General features: G+C 41.3%; 1 protein-coding gene across 3 annotated transcripts in view; it reads right to left on the bottom strand.

Moving 5' to 3' along the window:
* The window catches only part of nlgn1 (neuroligin 1), a 322,900-nt gene that overhangs the window by 263,261 nt on the left and 36,875 nt on the right, over positions 1-22,764 (bottom strand). For 2 of the 3 annotated variants that reach the window (XM_076723102.1, XM_076723111.1), the window contains exon 2: positions 20,635-21,673. In XM_076723102.1, coding sequence (XP_076579217.1) covers positions 20,635-21,172 — 538 coding nt within the window. In that variant the 5' untranslated portion in view covers positions 21,173-21,673. Of the gene's footprint in view, positions 1-19,705; positions 19,766-20,634; positions 21,674-22,764 lie in introns of all 3 variants that reach the window. The other variant, XM_076723093.1, reaches the window with a different exon arrangement.

Genomic DNA, 22,764 nt, shown 5'->3' with positions numbered 1-22,764 from the left:
TACATATGCGCATCTGAACAGTGAAGAAGTGACGTGGACAATAGGTTGAGTGATAAATATTCTCGGCCAGTTACTCACAGCTTTAAAACAGCTGAGCCAATCACAGTGAAGTATGACAACAGTGGAGCGAGCTCATTGTCATCTGGATGTTGCAGAGAACAGGTTGTGAGCATACAGGACCACAAATCTACCGCCAGAGGGAGATGGCATAGATTAAATTAGTGCAATGGTGACAAAAATGAGTAAAAGACAAGTGAAATGATAGCTTTAGTAATCCAATCATTGCATTCATTCAACCATATTCGCTCTGTTTTACATTGTAAATGGTCATATAATATTGTAATTAATATGTATTTAAGAATAAACATGACAACACTTTTGCTAAAACAAATTTTAAAAAAAGAGAAAAATTAGAAATGATGATGCTCAGGGCTAATGAGCCCCAGTGCTGAAGGTGTATGAGGCTCCTTTGTAACAGCGTGGTGTTGTTTACGTGCAATTTAATCAAGGTAAACACAGTGTCCTGCTGCCGTCAGATGGCTGCAGGGACTTAATGAAGCTCCTCATACTGTACCAAGCAGCGGTGGTGCTGCAACAGGTGCTGTACGAATAATTCATGTTGAAAAATTTTGGGACTGTGTCACTGTTCATCTCGTGTTCATGGTTGTTAGCTGCAGTTCACGTATTTACCAGTGGTCTCTCCTGCAGATGCCGGTCCCCCTTCTGGACACACACACAACACGCGATATTCCATCACCTTTGCTTTTACCGAGCAGCATGGACACATACACACACACACACACTGCACGCTGAGACTCATTCCTAGGTGTTACATTTCCATCGGTGTCGGCTTTTATATCACACACCCGCATGCACACAGAGAGACACACACATACACACACAGTAGCTTACTGGTTAAATGGGCCTTGAATGAGGAAAAAACAGCGCAGTCGAAGAGTCACTGAACAAGCAGGAACATCAGAGGACTCTCTCACATACACACACACATACACACGCGCGCCCACACACACACGCACACACAGCCTGTTTGACCTGCTGCCAATACACTTAATAAAAGAAGTGATGAGTTATTGACAGCTGCTGGGTATCTGAAGCTGCTGAGGTGTCTATTGCTGTCAATGTGCTGACACACACACACACACACACACACACAGGTGTCCGATACAGCATTCCAAGCAAAATGGTTGTGTCTCCTTGTGTGAGTGTGTGAGGGTGGATGTTATTGGCAATGAGCGAATATTGAGTACATCATCTTTGAGCACACCGGTCCATGAAGGCTATTTATCTTGGAGTGAGCCTTTCAGTGTGTGTGTGTTTTTGTGTGAGTACCTGTGTCTGAACACACACAGCTACGTAAACACTTTGAAGCTCTATGGTGTGTAAGTTTCAGCATCTTTTTGTGCTGTACAATGAGACATTTGAGTGGCAGTAGGTTTAAGGGTCCAATTAGAGCCACTGACTCAATGCAGTGGTGAGGCTAATTACTGGATTTACAATGATGAGCATATATACAGAAATGCAAGCCCACACACCTACACACACACACACACCTACACACACACACACAAACACACATCTGACTGATGCTGCTGGAGAGAACGGGCCATGAAGGATTTATGGTTTAGTCTGTTATGACTCCACATGCACACACACACACACACGCACACACACACACGTAAAATTAACAAACATATCCACCCATGTGATCCTCTACCGTCTTCCCTCTCCTCCTTCCACCTTCTCCTCCTCCTCTGGCCTGTCCTCCTCCCCTCGTTTGGTGTGAAATTAAACATTAAAGCCCAGCAGCACATGAGTCAAGGTGCTTAATGATGTCGGCTTCCTAATAAATTTCTCCGGAGAAATAGATAAAGACAGAGAGACAGGTCGAGAGAGGGAGAAAGAGAGATGAAGCAAATTCAGAGTGTATTATGATATACAGGAGCTGGGTAAAATGATTTAAACCCTGAACAATAGGCGCCCACAGTGGCTCAACTTGACCTCTGGCAGATCTGGTGGTGGTTATCTCGGGGCAATGGTTCACACTTTCGTTCTGAGTTTGGAATGTCAGGCAGCACTTCGGGCCAGCATACAAATCATACATCTGCAGCCTCAACCATCTATATCCAGAGGATGCACTACTCCATCCATTTAGTTTGTAGGACTTGAAAGAATAGTCAAAATCGATGCAGCAGAGGTTCAGATATTCTCACTTAAAGCCAAGCTCTGAAAAGCCTGGATCCTACCATATTACAACTGGATGCGGCCTTTCATAGCATCAGTAGTCCTCTCAAACTATACACCATAAGGAAGATATTCTGTGAACAAGATTAAGAGTCTACAGCCCTGCTAGCGGCTCTGCGAGGCAGCACATACCTGTAGGCACAGCTGTGCCTTGACATAAATGACAATATCAGCATGCTAACATGCTCACCATGTCGGTGCTAACATGCTGATGTTTAGCAGCTAAGATTGTCCATGTTCATCGTTTTATTTGAAAGTGCTAGCATGCTTACCTTTACTAATAGCACTAAACACAAAGTACAGAATGTCATTAGTTTTGCAGGTATGTTGGACAATTGTCATGCCAATCCACCCAATAGTTTACATTTTGCTCAACAACTTGAACTTCCTGATTGCACTAGTGGAAAAGGCATGGGATCACCACGGGCATGAGGATACATTGTTTGGGAACCATGTCTGCCAATCCATCCAACACATATTAAGATAACTGGATCAAACAGCTGACGGGCATGGCAAACATTTATAACAGAGTTGTTTTCTCAGACTTGCCAAAGCTCCTCCAGAGCAACAGAAGACATTATATGAGTGCTTTCACAGACTGAGTAGCATTCCTCATAGTGAATTCAATTGGTGTATGAACTTGGTGGAGTAACCCCTAAAAGTAGAGCTCCAATACACAGCCTGGAAGTGAGCACTGCCTCAAAAGGTCAACTTATGGAATTCCCTTAATCAGCAACAACAGTTGAGAATAAAGAGGTACGAGTCTGCTGCCTTGACACAATTAAACTGGTATTTTGATTTTTATACTTGATTGTTTCATCACTTATTAATTCTGGTTTGTGGACGCTTATACAGTGCCAGCTGAGGCAGCTTTATCAAGCTTCACTAAGCCTAATATTTATAATTCTAGGAATTCCAGAACACTAACTGACCTTTTTATCCAGGATTTTCTAATAGAGCTAGAAGCATGAAAGAGTCTGCAACAATCACATGTACCATCTACAGAGCAGCATATTTCTTAATAAATGAATAGAGCCCCATAGGGAAAACAGATTTTACTAAAAAAATTACATTTTGAGTAGAATATATGAGCTAGAATACAAACACATGATGGGAAATGAAATTGAATATTACTTTGTATATGACCCTGCTATTCAAAATGAATTACCCCACAGACTATAAGCCAGTGCTACTGTCTGGTCTTCACATTTGTCAAACAGGTCGTTGCTGCTGCTGGACGTGGGAGACTGAACGAGCAGTGATTCAAATGAAGTAGCAGAGTGGGAGATCAGGGAGTCACTGCAGTCCTCCTGCACTGATAGCACTACCAGTGACTAACTGGTTCATGTCTGAAAAATGTGAATCTGCTCTTTATGGTTTTCTGTGGTATGGGAAACAAATGGATACTTAGAAGCTTTGCTCTTATGTCTCATGAAGAAACTTATGGATAATAAAAGTGAGCTGTACAGAGCATTCCAACCATAAACAGTAATGGTGTTTCTGCAGACTACTGGAGCAAAACTATAGATAGTGTAAATAAACAAACTTGATCAAAATCATTTTTTTGGGTGAGTATAACACTAGTTGAATCAATTATTCTGGGCTTTTTTCTTTATCTTATATTTTTACTGCCCATCATAAAAGGGCTGGTTTGCATAGCTTTTATTTACTGTATACAATCATCATCTCACTAAGTATATTTTCTGTTTACAAAGTGGCCTCATGTTGTGCAGTGATGCGATACAGTGAGAGCAATGGGCCTCAGTGAACCAATCAGTGTCGGGAATTCTATCAGAGAGCTTCAGCACTATTACCAGCCAATGGAACAGTAACATTTATTCATAATATACTGTATAAGGCTACAGCCTCAGCAGCATGTTTATTTCATCACTGTTGTCCTGCATTATTGAGAGATTCTACTTTCTAAAAGGTTTTGCTGGTCAGCAGTCACATTTTAGACCTGAGAAAAGAGTTAGAAACAGGATTATAACACTTTCCAATGAGATTTAGTCAGCTGCACGGACCTCCATCCACATTACAGTGATCTCTGTCAGCAGTCTGCCTGCATTTGTTGTTTGATTTTAATGATTCACTTTAGACAGTTTTCTCCTCCAAAACAGCCGAGGATTAATATTCCTTTTTGGTTATGCACCACATGTTGTTCAAATTGCACGTGGATGCTGTTACAGCGGTGATTGACATTGTTCTTTTAAAACTGATACATGGAACTGATTGCAATTAACATAATGTGACTCACTTGCTGCCCTCGTAATTATGATTGAGTTATTTCAGTGTTGAATCTTTATTCATGTGTTTTTGTGCTAACACTTATGCTCGTGTTGACTGATTTGACAACTTCTATGTCATACAGGAAAGTTTTCCAAACTTGGCTACGCAGTGTTTTTTTTAACTTTTTTTTTTTTAACTTTTTTGACTTTAGATAAGATTCGAAAATGTTACCATGGTTTATCTTATGAAACACTATTAATTAAATGTGTTTAGTAACTGATAACTTGACATGTGGGCTGACCAGACAAATTTATAATATGGGTGAGCTACCAAACTCATTGGTGAATGAAAAAATATGTTAAAATTGAGTATGAATATACAGAGTGAGCAGACGGGGAGCAACAGAAACAGAGACATCGATTAATGCCAAGGCTGGTCCATTGCAGAGCACCTTTGGAGTGAATATGACTGCAGGGCTTTAAGTGATTTATGAAGTAGTGGAACAGCAAATTACATCCCATTACTTCTCATTGTGGCAATAAGCTGTTCTGTCATTCTTCTGTATTTGTTAGTGCAGCACATAAATATTACAGATGAGACACTAGGTAGCCATTTGGGATAGAGCTAATGACTTTTCATCTGCTCATGTGTGAGTAAACAGCAAGCTGAGAGTGGAGGAAGGAGACTGAAGGTGGACATGGAGGAGATTCATGGGTTCCAAAATTAAATATTTTTACATATATTAAAAGTCTTAAAATGAAAAATCAAGATAATCAGACAGTGAGATGTGACAAGCGTGTGATTCCAGAGTGGAGGCTGCTGAGCCTCTTCCAAACTAATCTGGTTTCAAAAGGCCTTATTTATATGGCATTGACACTAATGAAGGACATTTTGACAGCATTACAGCTCATTCATGTGCACTCCAGCTGAGGGTTTATCCTATACGAGACAGTTTTACTGTAAATACGTCATGAACATGAGACAGAGCACTTTGAGAACTTCACTCATGCTTAAACATACTGTTTATTCAGAGACTCATTTACCAAGCGTACCCTTTTTTGTGTAAAAATGTTACAGTACTTGAAGCCGTTTGATGACGCACTATACTGTGCTCATCTGAAAGGTAATGCTTTGGATTTTACTACCAATCAAAAGTAGACTACAGATTAGAAGTGATATTGAGGCAAATTTACAGAAGCACAGATTGTTTTTTTTTTTGTTTTTGTTTTTTTTTAAAATTATATCTCAAGGTTATTCCAGTAATTCAGCACTTCACTTCCGTTAATTTTTGGGATTCACAGCAGACAAATTAAAAAAAAGAGTGGTCCAAATAAAAGCTGTATAGGCCGAGGTATCCAGGCTTTTACTCTCTAGTAGGGTCCAAACTGCAGTACCATAGAAAACACTGATCCATATTGAAGTAACTGACATATTTCAGTCACTACAGGCCATTGTCAGTGTCAGTATCATTTAGGCAAAATTACTGGAAGACATTAAAGTCAGTGAGAATATTTTTCTTGCTTCCAGCTGTGACAAGGTCTTGCTGTATGAGCATGTCAGTGTCATGCACAGCTCCTCAGCACGCGGTTTAAAAATGATGCAATGTCATGGACAGCTGGAGGGGTCATCAGGCCGTCTCTACCCCCCCCCACCCCCCCACCCCCCCCAAGAAAGACTATGTGAAACCCTAAAGAATGTGTTAACTGGACACTCCAGCAAAGAAAGCGTGCATTCACATCTCGTTAGGTCTTTTGTATTTCTGGAACCACCCCACTGCTCCTACCACACCACCACTCCCTGTCTCATTACCAAGCCAAGGTGACACCTTGGCTTCTGTGTTGAGCTTCCAACATACACACCATCTGGCCCAGCATCACCTTGTCCATATACTTTTCCATGCACGCACATACACACCTGTCATTCCAGTAGCTGTCTGCCTCTAAACAGAATGAATTAGCACTGGACAAACAGGGACAAACAGGGTGAAATCAGAAATATACAGACAGTACTATGGATGATTTCTGCTAACTTCTAGTAAGGCCACTTCTGCAACACTGGCTTGTTGTAATATTTTTTATTCTGCATTTTGCTGTCACCACAGGGCAAAGGACTAAGTTCAGGTGGCTTCACTGTGCCAACAGGCCCTGTAAAGAACTGTGTAGCACTAGTAGTCTGTATGTATCTATGGGTACATTGGACCTGGGCATGAGGCCAGCATTACAGCGTGCAGCCTGCTCTATTCCTCCATACCCAATTTAACATCACAGCATAATTAAAGGAACTTGGCAGCCCCCAACAGCAGATTTCATAGTCCCCTGCACTAGACTAGGAGCTTGTTGGAGGGGGCTGCAGGATCCCATGTAGCACAGAATATCCCACCAACAAGGGAGGGTGGCTTCTTGCTTCTATTAATAACCAAATGAACAAAATAACTATTGTGTGAAGGACAAAGTCGGCATTTTGACCAGGTCTCTCAAGATGTCGGTATGAATTTACCTGCCATTCTAATGCACAGTCACCTGTCCTGAGCAAAAACAGGTTAAACAGGTACAGAAGAGAATTCTGTGTCAAGCATAGTCGGTGGATTTCGGCGGACCACATCACTGCACATTCGGGTCCGTGTTTGTTGCTGTGCTGAAGCCTTTAAGACTTTCTCAGGAGTTAATCTTGAGGAACGACGCAGACTCTCTAACCAATCAGCTCCTTGGTCTCGTCACCATGTCACGGTCACCGTCTCAGCTCTCTGTACTCACAATCAAGTGCACTTCAGTGCTTCTGAGATGATACAAAAATTTGCTTATAAATGTACTTGACAAACCTCAGATGCTAAATCATTAGCATGCACAGTAGCCAGCTAAATAATTAACAGCTACAGAGGAGGATGTTCAACAAAACATTCTCTTGCCTCCCAAAAACCGTGTCATCAGAAGAGTGAAGCCGTCTAGTGTGAAACTCATAATTCTGCTTTTGTGTGGCTTTACTGTCACTTGAGAGGGATTCCTTGATCATTAATTTTGTTGTTACTTGGTACTAAGTTGTCACTGCTCTTAAATAAACATCTTTCCACTAATGTGACTTTTTTTCACTGATTTTTATTCAGCTTTTTCTTTTTTCTTTGACTCATACATCTGGATATTACTCCTTTGTGCAGTGGTCATGTAATGAAAATATATATTATATATTCTCATATATTTAATTTATCCATTAATATTATTTTAATTCATTATTACGAAATATTATAATATTATTAATATTGATTATATCATTACGCCTCGGGATCCCCCCGGATGAGCTGGAGGAAGGGAGAGGGGAGTTTGGGCGTCCCTGCTCAGACTGCTGCCCCTGCGACCCGGCCCCGGATAAGCGGTAGAAAATGGATGGATGGATGGATGGATGGATACATCATTACAGTGATATTATTTAGCTTTGGTTATTAATTGTTTATCCTTCAATGGTTTTTGTTTCATTTAGAATATTTATTGGCTTTTAAAGACTTTTTGGGAAAAAAGTGAGGGGGCAGGGATCAGAAAACACTTAATGACAGTTAGTATTATGAAACACAAGCATCACTGAGGCAAAATGTGATTAAAAAAAAACAAACAAAAAACCTAAAAGGACATTTTGTAATCCAAATTCAGACAATAATATAATATTATATATCCTATTATATTTTATATTTCATATAATAACACAACTTGAGGTTGCTATGGGCTTACTATAAAAATAAGAATGATGAAATAGCATTTAAATAATGACTGTCAATTAACCTTTGGATATATTTTTGGAATATTTCATGTCTTTTGAACTTTTGATAGTTAAAATAACACACTCTTCCTCTAACAAATGAAATGTTGAATTCATAAGCATTAACATGTACATGAACATCCTAAATGTACAGGAGTCTTGTTGCTGCAGCCTTACTAACTTGCATAAAAGTAAAAGTAAAATGTAATGGGCTGTTAACGTGTTACAGCCACAGTGGCCACTATTATTTTGGAGATCCACAGGTAAAAAGTGTTGTCCTTAAAACCTAAATTTGGGTAGTACCGTGAGAGCAGCAAAATAAACATTTATTCCTGTCCTATTCATCTGTATGCTTTAGCAACAGTTTATTCACTCATCTCTGATTAATTCTTTACTCCTTTGTCTTCCATCTTTATCTCTTTTTCAATTCAAGGTGCACCTTTTTACCACTCCAATACACTGCTCATTCAGACCGCACCAAACAGATACCATTCGCCATGTGATTAAAATGATCAAAACACGAATGTGGTACTGGAGAAACACTGTTCGAATTCAGTCAATAACGCTCATTCCCTTTCTCCTGCTGTTTGTGTGCAGAGGCTTACATTACTGCCTATAGTTAGTTTACAGCAGCCTCTCCATCATCATCGAGGCAAATAGCTTCATGCATTACACAGCTGTACGGACGTTTTGAAAAGGGTCCCCATAAATAATGACTAGAGGTGAAATGGAAACTATGGGAAAAGCTGTTACTTTTCACCACGCCGTGTCTATCTGCGTTGTTCACAATGTGTTGCGTCTGAAATATGCATGAGGCAAAATGTGTCCCCGCTACGGCTGCAGCGACGGAGCGCTAAAGAAAAAAGGGAGCGGAGAATAAAAGATTGTTTTTTTTGTGTGTGTGGGATGAATCTTAGAAATGGGGCAACGCTATGACATTTGTATCCCTGCCTCTTTGTGCAGTTGCTGTTGCTGTAATTTGTGGAACTAGAATGGCTGGTGTTGGCGGTGTGCCGAAGGTTCAAATGTCCTTCATTTAATATTCAGGAAAGAGAAAAATAAGCTGCTTATTTATTTATTGTAATGCAAGTTCCATGAATATGTATGAGCAGCTATCAATGCTGTCACCTTGAGCAGAGTTGCACACGTGTGAGCTCGCGTGTGTGTGTGCGCAGGTTTGAGTTCAGGATGCTGACGTGTGTAACTATTTGGAAAAACAAAAGATTGGAAAATAGTTTCTAGAACCAGCGAAGGTCATACTCTCCTCTGCTCGTGACATTTCCCTGACCAGGCAACAAACAGGCCATTCAACATTTAATGAATGTTTTCAAACTCCACTCCTGTACTTTGACGGATCTTGTACATGCTGTGTTTGTATTATTCATGGTGGATGTACATAATTTTCTGCTGGGAGCTTTTGTTTCTATCTGCAAAACTGAACAAAAAGGTGATGGCCCATTTCATCATCTGTAGCATTTGACTTTAGATTCTTTCATACTGAACAACTGTGCACAACCTTGAATAAGCTTCAGTGATCCGATTTTCCATTTTGTGAAACTCTCAGTTCCTGCAGTATCTTAACATGGCAGCTACTTTATGGGTAAGCTCGGGGACAGGTCATAGGTATGACAGATGTGAGTGGGTTCAGGTATGGGTTGAACATGTTACACACTTTTAGGTTCGGGCATAGTCAAGGTCAGTGTTTGAAATTTGTCCTGCAGACCGTCTTTATTTGTCTGTCAGTAAAGTTTATGCCCAACAAAAGTATATTTGTTTATGTACAGCACAAATACGGCAGGAAACAAGACACATTTCCTTATTTGTTATAAACACAGTGCTTTATGACCTTTTCCATTTTTAGTGATCTGTAAATGGAGTTGAATAAAAGGGCAAACTTACAGCAGGTCTGTGACTTTGGACTTTTGCATGAAAGTCTGACTCACCCCACACCCATTCACGACCCTGACGTCCACATCCTCACTTTCTGCCTCGATAGAGCAGGGACACTATACTTCCAGTGATGGAACTTAATGTTGGAATTGGATGTAAATTCAGAGGTATGGAATCATCCAATATGGGCATAATTTCTACATGAGCCATAATTCTGGACAGCCAGATACTTACAGATGTATCAGATGTATGTAGACTTGACTGTTATCAACTTTCAGAGAGCGCACATCTAAAATGTTGGCACATTAAACATTTTTCTTGCAAAATATCTGGTTCTGCTCTGTGTTCTTAGCAGTGCAGAGAGATTCTGCCAAGTCACATTCTCCATTATTAACCAGATCATATTCAAGTCAGCTTTGGATCTTATTTACCTTTTTTCCCCCATCGTGTACTCAAAATTAGTTTCTTTGCTTTGTTTAATAATTTGATTTACTCTAATCTGTGTTTGGAAAGCAGTTTGTTTTGATGAAAACAGCAATTATTCAGTACTTCTCTCTGAATGTAACTCTCACACACAACACATGGAGCTTTATTTAGACATAACAAAGCAGTAAAACTGCAGATTAAAACCTGTATTCGGACTCGTGTAGTGTGAATTTTTAGTGGTGTTTTAGACAGCACTTGACCGTCATTTGACAGACCTAACACATCGATCGATTAATGCAGAAAATGAAGCTGTCATGGTGACTTTAACCATATCACCTGCTGGTCATGGGTTCAAGCTGTTAAACAGGATGTGAGAGCTTTCAATATGCTTTATAGCAGAAGAAAGTCAGATAATACGTTGTTGAGTAGTGTGTGTGTGCGTGTGCGTGTGCGTGTGCATGGGGTAGGGGTCTTTAGCAGTAGCAGAATCAGCTGTATATTGTTAAACTTGTTTAGTATTATCTGGTGAAAGAGATGTCACGGCCTCTAGTGGGGCTTTGTCATGTTAATGCAATCCTGACCCCTTCAATCGACCCCTAATCCTCTCTAGGTCTTGTTACCCTGACTCAAAGGACTCACTTTAGTCTCATGTTGTAATTATGACCATATAATAGAAAAGTAATACGCAGCGAGGGTTGTCGTGTGGTCATGATCACTGGAAGCAGACACGAGAGACAGAAAAAGTATTGCACGCTCAATATGCATTTCTCTTTTATTAGGATTATGATTGTTGATGTGGAGGAAGGCCTGAGGGCTGAAACGTTGTCCTCATAAAAGAGAAATGCATATGAAGAGTGTGTGACACTTTTTCATGCTCATAATTATTAGCATCACAGATTCTCCAAAATTAATTCCACCAAAAAAAAAACACCTGTGTAAACACTCATCCAGATGAAAACTTGCCGTAACAAGCAGCAACCTCAGGTGCGTGACATCACCATCCTGCTAGTAATTATTGCTAGCACACCCAGAGAGGGTGTGCTTAAATAACAGCTGCTATTGCAAACAGGGTGCATACCAACACACACACACACACACACACACACACACACACACGTTAATGCCCATGTTAATGTGGTTGTTAGGACATAGGAAATGCAGATGTTGCTTCGATCAAGATCATAAGAGACTAAACACACTCTGACAGTTTCGTGAAAAGATATGCACATATTTCGAGTCTGTACTTCCTGTAAATACAATATATATATATAATAATCTACAATATCTGGCCATACTGGGGTGTTAACTAAAAACTAATTTACTGATAATTAACAATCCTACTAGAAATTCAAACAAGTCTGATTTTTGCACGCAACTACCTGTTATCATGTGACTGAAGGGCCATACTTAGGTCATGTCATCTTGATGGCAACTGAGAAAACTCCATAATTATGTTGATTAAGGTGCAGGTGAAAGCTTTGGAGAAAAACATAAAAACTAGTAAGAACACCTTGAGTCAAACTACTATTCCCCAGGTCAAGGCTCAACTTTCAAGCTAAACATTGATTGACTGATTGATCAATTCAAGTGTGATTTTCATTATACTTCAATAAATTACCCGTATTATCTCCCCGTCACTATCGTTCATCATTCACTATGTTCATCTCCGTATCATCTGGATTTGTCCTGGTATAGGACACATGCACTATTATCACGTCTTTGATGCCAAAACTGCAGACTACAAAAAGAAAACTGCAGTGTGAGGATTTGGCCCTCTCTCTCTCTCTCTGCTTCTAAATTATGGGTTCAGAATCAACCCAGAATCAGCATGGGGCTGTGCTGAGAATCGCAGGTCCACCACCTGCCCAGCAGCAGGCACAGACAGTCAGCCAGGCTCTGACCAAACCCTGTCAGAAAGGACAGAACTGCTTCTGATGCATACACATACACCTAAATCCATGGATCCATGTAGACACATACACACAAATACACAAGCACACACACACACACACACACACACACACACACACACACACACACACAAGACGAAAAACCAGCGTGGAGAAGTTAAGTTGTGAGTGGAGGTGACAGAGCCCCTCAGGGGAGACCCAAACACAAGAAGGGCCATGCCTGTTCCTGCTTTCCATTTCCTCCACTCTGTTTGCGAGTCTTTGTGCGTATGCATGTGCACCACCTCCCACAGGATCCTCCTTCAACAACTACAAAACTGGGACAAGGCCCGAGGAATAAGAGAGAAAAAGACAAGAAAAAAAGGACAGAGGGAAAGTGAGATGTGGGAGGGTGAATAGGTCAGGACGGATAGAGAGGCAGAGACAGACGCGAGGGAAAAGGCCAACCTGTGCAGAGGGACATCAAGATGGACAGAGAGGAAGAGACAAAGGGAGAAGAAAGACATGAGGGAGAGGGGGAGCTGTGACAGAAAACTGAAAAATTCACTGCCTGTGAAGTTGCCTGCATCTTGACGAAATTCACATCTACAATGGAGCTTCTATTCTAAACCCCTCTGGAGTGGAGACAGCACAGAGAAATTTCAGAATAATGCAACATGTTGAAATATATCCGGAACTATTTGAGATATTAAACAGCTTGTACACGCGCTGGGAAATGGCCTAGTTTGCAGTTAAATGTCCTAGTTTGGGTTTTAAAAGCTAGGTCCTTAATTCAACATAAAGTAAACATAAAGGGACTTCCAACCCACCGCAGAGACTCCTTAAAGAGAGGTTTCTTCCCTTTTTTTCAGCAGGTCTGACAGCGTTGAAGGGTGAGCAGTGGATTCCATGAAGCACGCAAGCAGTGTGCTGTAAGAGCCAGCAGCTAGCATAGGCAGTGCAGGCAAGTGTTGCACAGGCAAAAGGCAGGGTGTCATTGTTTTACACTGGAGAACAGAAGCTTTCACGAAGCCTCCCTGATTCAGAGTCCGGGGTCCAAATTACGCTCTGTCCAACTGGATCAGGTTTAGTTTTCCTGCCACAGATCTTGCGGCTGTGTCTAATACCAGTGTCTAGAGGGTCTGAATGATCCACGTGTATTCAGGAAAACAAATTTCCCAAATTTCTCTGGAAGCTTGTAGAGTTCATAATAGCTTGGATTCATTCATGACTGTTGACAGATACCTACATTAGTAACATTCTAATGATATGAACCTTCAAGCTTCTCTATACACTGGTGAACTGTTCCACACTGATTCCAAATTGAATCCTTTACTCTGAGAAAACCTCCACTTTTTCAGACTTTGCTTGGATCCGATCCAGCATTGCTAGTCCTAATGGATATAACGTGTTCATAGACCCATGTGACTAAAGGCTTGTTTTCAGAAAAGCAGTCCATCTTTGGTGGGACTGAATTTTGTCACTAGCTGCTGTGAGAATTGAAGACACTGAAGCGACAACAAGATAAAAAAAAAGAAAAAAGAAAACCTGCCCAGCAAAGAACAGCCTCACAACAAGCTGCTCAACCGTTAAAGAAAACAACTCAGACATTCTCGCTCTTGATATTACCAGTTTGTGATGCTTTAATATATTTGCTGTTCCGTTAGTGTCGTGATTTAAGTGAACTTTCCTTCACCCTCTCACATGCACTTGTGCATCAGCTTGTGTTTTTCTGTTACTTATAATGCCTTTTGACAACCTGCAGAGTTGAGGCATGAGCATGCCTGCAGTCAGCTGTGGGTTTAGGTGGACACAAGCAATAGTAAGAGCCCAGAACGCGCAAGGCAGAGAGAAAAAGGTCAGAAAATGCAGAATGCACCACAGGGGCTACTTAGAATTGTGACCAGGTATTAGACACCCCTGTCTCTAAGAAATGACATTTAAAGAGTTCTAATTTCTTTTCTCAATTATGTGTTTGTGGGAAATGTAATTGGTTGTGTTGTCACTCTGCTAGATCAACAGCAACAACAGTTTTCCAAAAAGTTTACGTGCAAACAAGGGCTGAAACTAACTACTTTCATTATTGATTAGTCTGCAGATCATTTTGTCATTTTGACTGCTGAGTAAGTGTTTGGTCTACAAAATGTCAGAAAATAATGATAATGCCCATCAGCTTTTCCCAGAGTCCTTGTTGACGTCATCAGATATCTTTTTGTTGTTGTTGTTTTCTTTCAGCCAATAGTCCATAACCTGAGGATGTTCAGTTGCAAGAATACAAAGCAATTTACAACAATTTTGTCTCAATAACATTTCAATGAAAAAATCTAAAATCTATCATTTGGATGAAAATATGTCAAAGAATCATTTAATGGCAGCTCCACAGATTCTGGGCCGTAATTCTGATTCAAGAAATGTTGTGACAACATGAAAGAGCTGATCACAAATCATGAGCTTATTTAACTGTGTCACACTGTTGCAGGTGGTGGAGAAAATGATGTTATTGGCACATATTACTGGTTTTTTGCTCCATCTTTTTCTCCATCATCTAAAAATATAAGTTCTCAGTGTATATTCCAGAGTGTAGGAGAGTGTCTTTATCAATACTAAACTTGAAAAGCTACTGTTTTTATAATAAAAAATGTAAAAGTATTTATGTATTAAACCTGTAAATGTATTTTTTTCATTGCTACCAACCAGCTACAGAATGCCATTCAAACAAGCTGGTGCTTTTTTTTCATACACAGCTACAAATTACAGCATTTTGTAGTTCCAGTATCGTCCTTACATAAAATATGGAGATCCACAAGAGCCACGACAGATTTGCAGCAGATTTGATTTTCACAAATATGCTTGTCTGTATGATCTTAAAACATCAATGCCTCTTTTTCTCCTTTCAAGCATGTTTCTGTGTCACTCAGACTTTGTTATCTTCAACTTTTTGTGTTCACTTAGCTGTCATCGGTGAGAAGTGAGCCTCGACTGCACTTACTTCAATTTTAAAAATGAATTGGGAATGCATGCTGCAGGGAGAGAAGACCAACCGCAGCGCTGCCACCTCTGATCTCATTACAGAGACCGCTATCCCAGCATGTGATAACTTAATGACTGTACTACATCCCAGACACATCAAAAACACTACTTTTAACCACAGAAGACTTCTTTGAACCAGCATGGCACAGGACAGTACAATAGTCCTTATGAGGACAAAGAGATGAGTCCCACAGCAATTACACTCTGCCTCACTCACTTTCACGCCTGCTCTATTGTTTGGTCTCACTTTGTCTTCGTCCTTCTTACTCTAATATTACTCTTTTCTGACGGCTCTTCATCACTGCCCACATCTGGGTCTCTTCCTGTTGCCCCCTTTATCGTTCTTTTTCTTGAGCTCGTGAACTAAGGCCTGATTAGTGTGCAGAGGGACACGCTGGCAAAAGCTAAAATATTAGGGATTGTATTGCAAGTGGGCCACCACCAGGTCTCTGTGGCTCTGTCTAAATAATTGCTCAACCTTGTCAGTAACTGATCAATGGATCTTTAAATCTATGGGAGCATTGTTAACAGAGCTTCAGAATTTCTGCCCGAGCAAACAAAATCTGAAGTTCTTCAAATTCCCTCATGATGATTCTGCATCTGTAGCTCAAGGACGCCAAGAAAAAAGCTTTTCTACTGTCGTACTGCATCAACTCTTAATTGTTCTCTTCATCACAAAAGAGTCGCAGTGTTGTGTGCCACTTTTAAAAAGACAGAACACGGCTGATTTGACTGATCATGACTGATTTGAGTCTCCACGATGACTAATTGTCTATTTTTTCCTATCCAACACTGCTACCAAATAGATGTGTCACATCTAGCCATGAAATTGCCCAGTCACTCACCATGATCTGTCCACTCACCATGCACCACTGACTACACTGTGCTACAGTGATAATGACAGAACTGCTGAGAGTATCATCAGAAATGGGTTCTGCATCTGTAAAGGAAACCTCTATAATGCTGTATGTTGTTACTGCTGTAGTCTGCACCCACTGAACATTACATTAGCCAATACACACACTCAGTGAATACCTCAATAGATGCACTTACGGACCCCTTTCGTCTCTATAAGAGCCCTTGGGTAGTGACTCAATTACACCATATTGTTTCTGCAGATCTTCACTGGGATGTTCACATGATAAGCCTTTTATGATTCTAGAGAAATATTGATGAAATCTTTGAGCCACAGTATATTGCTTGGCTGGAAACGCATTAGAAAAAGTGTAGGCTTATATGAGATGTTTGTGGTATAAGATACATTCCTCAAAGAACATCAGTACTTTCCAGTACAAGGGCAACATCTTGAAAATTCTTGTTGGCTACATTTGTGCATACCAACTGCACTAAATATGACAAGCTATAGTGAAGACGGAGTTGGGCAAGATATGTTTCATTAAATAAAAAATGTGGTTATATGAATAGATAAATTCTTGCCACAGTCAATGAAAAGGCAAATGTAATTACAGGTCTGTAAGAGGACACAAACTCAAGTCTCCTGGATGAAAGCCTGACATAAAACACACCCATCCAGCAGCCCGACCTGTTAATTTCTGCTGTGCTATATTTAAATAAAGTTTTATTCAAATGAATCCCGCTGTGCTTTATTTAAATCAATAAAGTTCAATCTAATCTAATCTAATCTAATTAAGGCACAGTGCTTCCTGTATTAGGACCGAAAGTTGGCAATGGAAGCAAATAGTGAGGTGTGAAATCCAATGAGGGTGTAATTATTGGTTATAATGGGCTGGCACAGAAAATGACTTCATTCATAAATATATATACTGTATATATATCAACATTATTTTCTTCCCCACTGGCCTTTTGTTTCTAACTAGATATCAGGATTGTGACCATCTGCTTGGAGGGACTCACCCGGCCAGCTCCCTATTGATCATTTAAAGCATCAACTTGTTCTTAGACAAGGTGTGGAAGTTATCCTGTTCAGGTGTATCAGGTGTAACATCTTATCAAGAGTGTGCCCTTTAGGTAACGGCTTACAAGAAAGCAGAAGCTGCAACTGATACGCTAAAACAACCTCTTTCTGAAAACAGCTGCTCCGGATGAGGTAAGGCGTTCATACTGACCAGCGCTGTATCGTACTGCCATTCCAAAAGATCTCTCAGGACATGTGTGACCACCTCTGTCTCTGTACTGCAGCCATCTAAGACCCTGACAAGCTTAACGAGCCTGAGAGAACCCCCAGGGTCTGGCATTTTAAGCCCAAAAGAATAGCACTTATTTTGAAGTCTGCAAATAGAAGTAAAAGTCAAATAAAAGGTTTTTTTATTACTTCTATTTTTCACAAGTCTAAAATTTGATTTGACTAATATGAACCCCAGTGACTGTGAAGGTCATAGCCTATCCAATCAGTTTTCATACTCCAAACCATTTAGTGCCCTCGAAGCATTTGCGCTCATTGTGTTTCTCTTACTCAGGTCCTTTAATTTGTAATCTGTCTGTAATAATTCTATTAAGCTTCTATTTGCACACAAATTAGCTGAAATGAGTCTTCTGACAGAGCAGTTTGTAAAAAGCAGAGGTAAAGGCATAATTTCCAGTAGACTTTTGACACTAAATCCCATAATACAAATGACTGGTACATTTCACACTTAAATTTGAGGAACATACAGAGATGACTGTTCACATTACATACGTAGCATACAAAAACAATGCCCTTCACGCACTCATTCTAAATTAATGCATGTACACTTTAATTACCTGTGGACCGATATATAGAAGAGAAGAACAACTGCATCGAGCTTTGCCTAATGAAGCGCACACTGTGACAGTGCTGTACATAAAGTTAAGAGGATCCCTGACATTTCACGAAAAAAAAAGTCATTTTTGCTCTATGCAGAGCCAGCAGCTAGTCAACACAAGCCAAAAAAAAAAACAAATCCAAGCAAAGCAGAAAGGCCACAGATCCACAATGTTCTCTTTTTTGTGCAAGATATATTGTTTTCTAAACCTAATCTCTCCATTCCACAGAATGAAAAAAAAAAAAATCCACAAGATTGTCTGGGTCCTGGTTTTATAATGATGATTCTCCACGTTGTGTGACTAATATGTAAGCTTCTATAATCTCCCAGTTTAAATGCATTTCTCCTCTGTGTGTGCAACACGTATGAGGAGAGGACAGAAGTACGAAGAGCAGCGAGGTTAATGTTTACATGATTCTGTGTAGTACGAAGAGGAGGAATGTACACTAAGTGATAACGCAGGCTGCTGCCAAAACAGTGACATTAACACCCAGACCTTATCAAGGACACTGTCAGCATCAGTCTCTCTCACTCTTTCATACTAATACACACACACACACACACACACAAACACACACACACTTGCGCACAAACATAGAGTACACACAAGAACATGCGCACATCCAGGGAGGGACAGGCTGAGAGACAGGGAGAGAAAGACAGAGAGGAGGAGAGGGAGGAGGAGGAGGAGGAGGAGGAGGAGGAGGAGGAGGACATTATCTTGATGAAACAGTGCTTGATACAGTAGCCTGAGCCAACCTGAACACAGCTCTGCTTTCTTTTAATGGAGATTACACAGTCAAGGTCCAGCCTGAGCTCATCTTGTTTAACACTGCATACAACCACATCACCGTGAGTGTGTGTATGTGTGTTTGTGACCGTGTGCCTGATCTAATATGCTGCTATCTCCGCACACATCAACCATGATTGCTACACACCTTTTGACCCCAGATCTGGCAGCCAATCAAATCGTCCAACCTTGCTCACCAATGCGAGCGCACATCAATGAACCAGTGTGTGTGGTGCAACAAGACCTCACCGTTATGCCCCCATCACAAGGTCTACAAATTACACAGCTAATTCAGGGTTTGAGTTGCAAACATGTTATTGCTGCTATCTGCAGGATTCCTTACCAAGTGTGACAAATCTGAAAACGTCTTTCCTGCTCTGTTCACTTCAAATGCATTAGCTATGTTCAGTCCGAGGAAGACTGCTTCTGACAGCTTGGTTGTTCCCACTTTGGTTTTTAAAACTTAAATTCACTTGTAGGTAGTGTTCAAAAGGGTCCTGTCTCTTAAATTTAGCATTCTAAAAACCTGCAGATTCCCTGAATTGTGGACCTGAATAATTCGTAGATCTTGATCCCACAATTGCTCTCTGCTGAACCACGCCGTTGTTCTTTTTTTTCTTCGCATTTTCAGGGTGTTTCTTCTGTCTGTGGCATTGTATAGGTTGCGTTCAGATCATACATACCTCCTTGTCTACATATTTTCTTGCCCGGTTTCCTGGCACATTCCTTGGATATTCTTTTGACTGTAAAATGAATAAAAGACTAAAGAATAACATGGAGCCCCTGGACGCGCAATGCACACAGGAGCTGGCATGCACACACACGCACACACATCCACACACACACACACACACACGCACACACACACACACACACACACACACACACACAAAGCTGACTGACTGAAAAAGAAGGAAGAGGAGGGAAAGGGAGACATAAAGACGGAGGGGAAGAATGAATCACAGCATCACACCGGCTCAATCAGCGCAGTATTCAGTCTACCAGTCGGCCAGCCAGTCATTCAGCCAGTCAGCCAAATCAATCGGTGATGATCTTGACGACTGTCTTGTTTAATGAACTGTAGCCATTGTAGCTGAGCACAATGAGCTATAGACATGACGGAGAGGATGGAGTCTTCGGAGGAGGAGGAATAAGGCCAGGAGGAGAAAAAGGAGCAGGGGATAAGAGGAGAAGGAGTTAGAGGATTATCTAGGAGGAGGAAGAGGAGGAGGAGGAGGAGGAGAGAAAGTATGGAAAATGGAAAGAAGGAGGTTGAGGCAGCTATGGAATGGAATGAAAAGTGGTTCAATTGGCCTCAATGGATGTGCCACACTCATCTGTACACGCATGCATATTGTTCTCTCTTCCACAAAACCACTTTCACACACTCATGTACTATAAGCAGTGTCATGCACATTAAACATGCACAAGGTCATGCTTTCCCGCTACTGACAGACTGACAGGGACAGACAGAAATGCACTCTCACATAGATAACACACACCCCGACAATGTACTCTTCTCTCTACCAGAAGGCTGTGGGTTCAATCCCCCCCCCCCCCCCCGCCCACTGTCCCCACAGTCATCCTGCCCTGAGCCCGCAGGCTAACTCACCATCCTCAGTGGGGACGTAGATGTTGAGATAGAGGCAGTCCTCGCTCTGGTCCTGGACGTAGGAGGACACCACATCAATGCTGTTGGTGAACCACACTGGCAGCATCACATCCGGCAGGCGGCCCTCCACGATGCTCTGAGGGCAAACTGGGGCAAAGTGTGTGGCATTGCGGATCTCCGGCCATGATGCTGGTGGCTCAGGTGGCTGAAAGCGACGCTCGCCAGTGGGTGGAGCAGCATACGGGACACCCAGAAACTGCACGACAGGACCCAGGATCTCATTGTTGAGCTCCTTCTTAACGCCTCGCAGCTTGCCATTAGTGGTGGTGACCACCGGGTCATTCTCATCGAGTTTCTGAGCTGATACGGCAGCCAGAGATGCCTGCAGCAGCAGCAGCCCCAGCCATATTAGAGAGGACACCCACCAGCCGGCGCTTAAGGAACCTTCAAGCCCTACATATGCCATCATCCTTTTCCTGCTCTTGGCAGTCTGAAGTAGCCGACACCCAGTCCTCGAATGGTGCCTCCACTGGGACATAGCTGCTACTCCTTGTTTTCAACTTCTTTCTGTCCACTCTTGTCTTTGCAAAGTAAGAAAATCCTTATTTTCTATCTCTCACGTACGCCATGCAGATGCAAACACAACCACACAATCACACTAAAATCACATTCACTCACAGGCATAAGCAAGTGGGTAACTCCGGAGCAGTTGAAGGTCGTGGTTGCTAATCCGGTGGAAATGTAGCAGCCATCAATTTCCTCTAGCTTGGTGAAACAAAATCTGAGAAATATTCCTCACAATATGGAAAATATTCCTCAAAAAGGTCCTCTCAGCAACCACTGCAATGAAGAAAAAAACAGTAAAGATACCATATTTAAGCTCCACTTCTCAAAAGGTAGACAAGCCAGTCAGTGATGAGCGTTGCCATCATTTTGAGGTGAGCAGACTGCCATGTGCTGCAGTGGAAGCAGGAGTAGCAGTGCAGTGGCTGTAGTGGTTATACTTGGGAGGAGTGTGGTTCAGTCCAAAGTCTGTGCCCTGCAACACAGAAACAAAGCAACAATCAGCATTCAGACGAAATCCAAATATTCTCAGTTCAGTTGTTTTCACTTTTTTTCTTGTCTCCTGCAATACATTAAAAGATGAAGGGAAGCAGAAGGACCGTTTCATTTGTGTTCTACCCATATGCACACACATCAATCAGTTAAAGAGGAGCATAATATCTATTTATGGCGCATGAGAGTAGGTACTATTGCTCAACAGCTAACAAGCAAAGTGTCTATCAGGATGCATGCTGACAGATGTTTTGTGGTTATGGTCGAGTGTGACAGGTTTGTCCAACAGTTTAATTTTATTCCCAACCCATAATGCCGAGTGCCCTCCAGAGCTACTCCGTGATAGTGAGATGGGGTCGTTCTGGGAAAGTCGTAGACTTGGATGCATACCATCAGCAGCAATAAGACTTAGACTGTAAGGCCCAGGTGTTCAGAATAAAAGTGGATATTCTGGCAAGGTTTTAAATGACAATGCTCAGTGCTACTGTAAGAAGTACAGAGGCCTTTATGGAGCAAGGCAGAAAGTCAAGGTGGTGGATGGGGATGAGTATGTAGTGTGTCTGTAACCACATCCCCTTCACCATATCTTTAACCATATCACAGATGCCATGCAAATATTGTAGAAAGCAATATCTTTAAAAAGTTTAGAAAGACAAACATCATTGGACATAATTTATGGGATTTGCACAATCGTCCAACCTTGGTGTTCTTGTCATCCAGTGCAATACCTGAGTAGCATGAAGTACAAATTAGGAATATTTTGATTGCCTGGATTTTTTTTTTTTTTTAACCTATGCTTCAACTACATTTTGAATGATCTTGTGAAGGTTAAGAATTAGTAATGATGAGTGATCCTCTGTGCAGTTTGTGTGCCATATTTGTGGTTAGTTTTCCGGTTAGTTGCTTGTCAGAAAAATGTTTACGCTCCTGAAAGATTTGGGCCAGAAGTGTTAGAGGCAACACACATCTGTGGATTATCCTGCATGTCAAATCTCCCACACATTATTTTCATTGCAACTCCACACACTGGCTGCATGTGAACACACACATCAAAGTTTCAAGATATGCCATTGT

The sequence above is a fragment of the Chaetodon auriga genome, chromosome 3 (assembly GCF_051107435.1).
Source record: "Chaetodon auriga isolate fChaAug3 chromosome 3, fChaAug3.hap1, whole genome shotgun sequence".
NCBI classification, from domain to species: domain Eukaryota; kingdom Metazoa; phylum Chordata; class Actinopteri; order Chaetodontiformes; family Chaetodontidae; genus Chaetodon; species Chaetodon auriga.
This window is presented reverse-complemented; position numbering and strand designations above follow the sequence as displayed.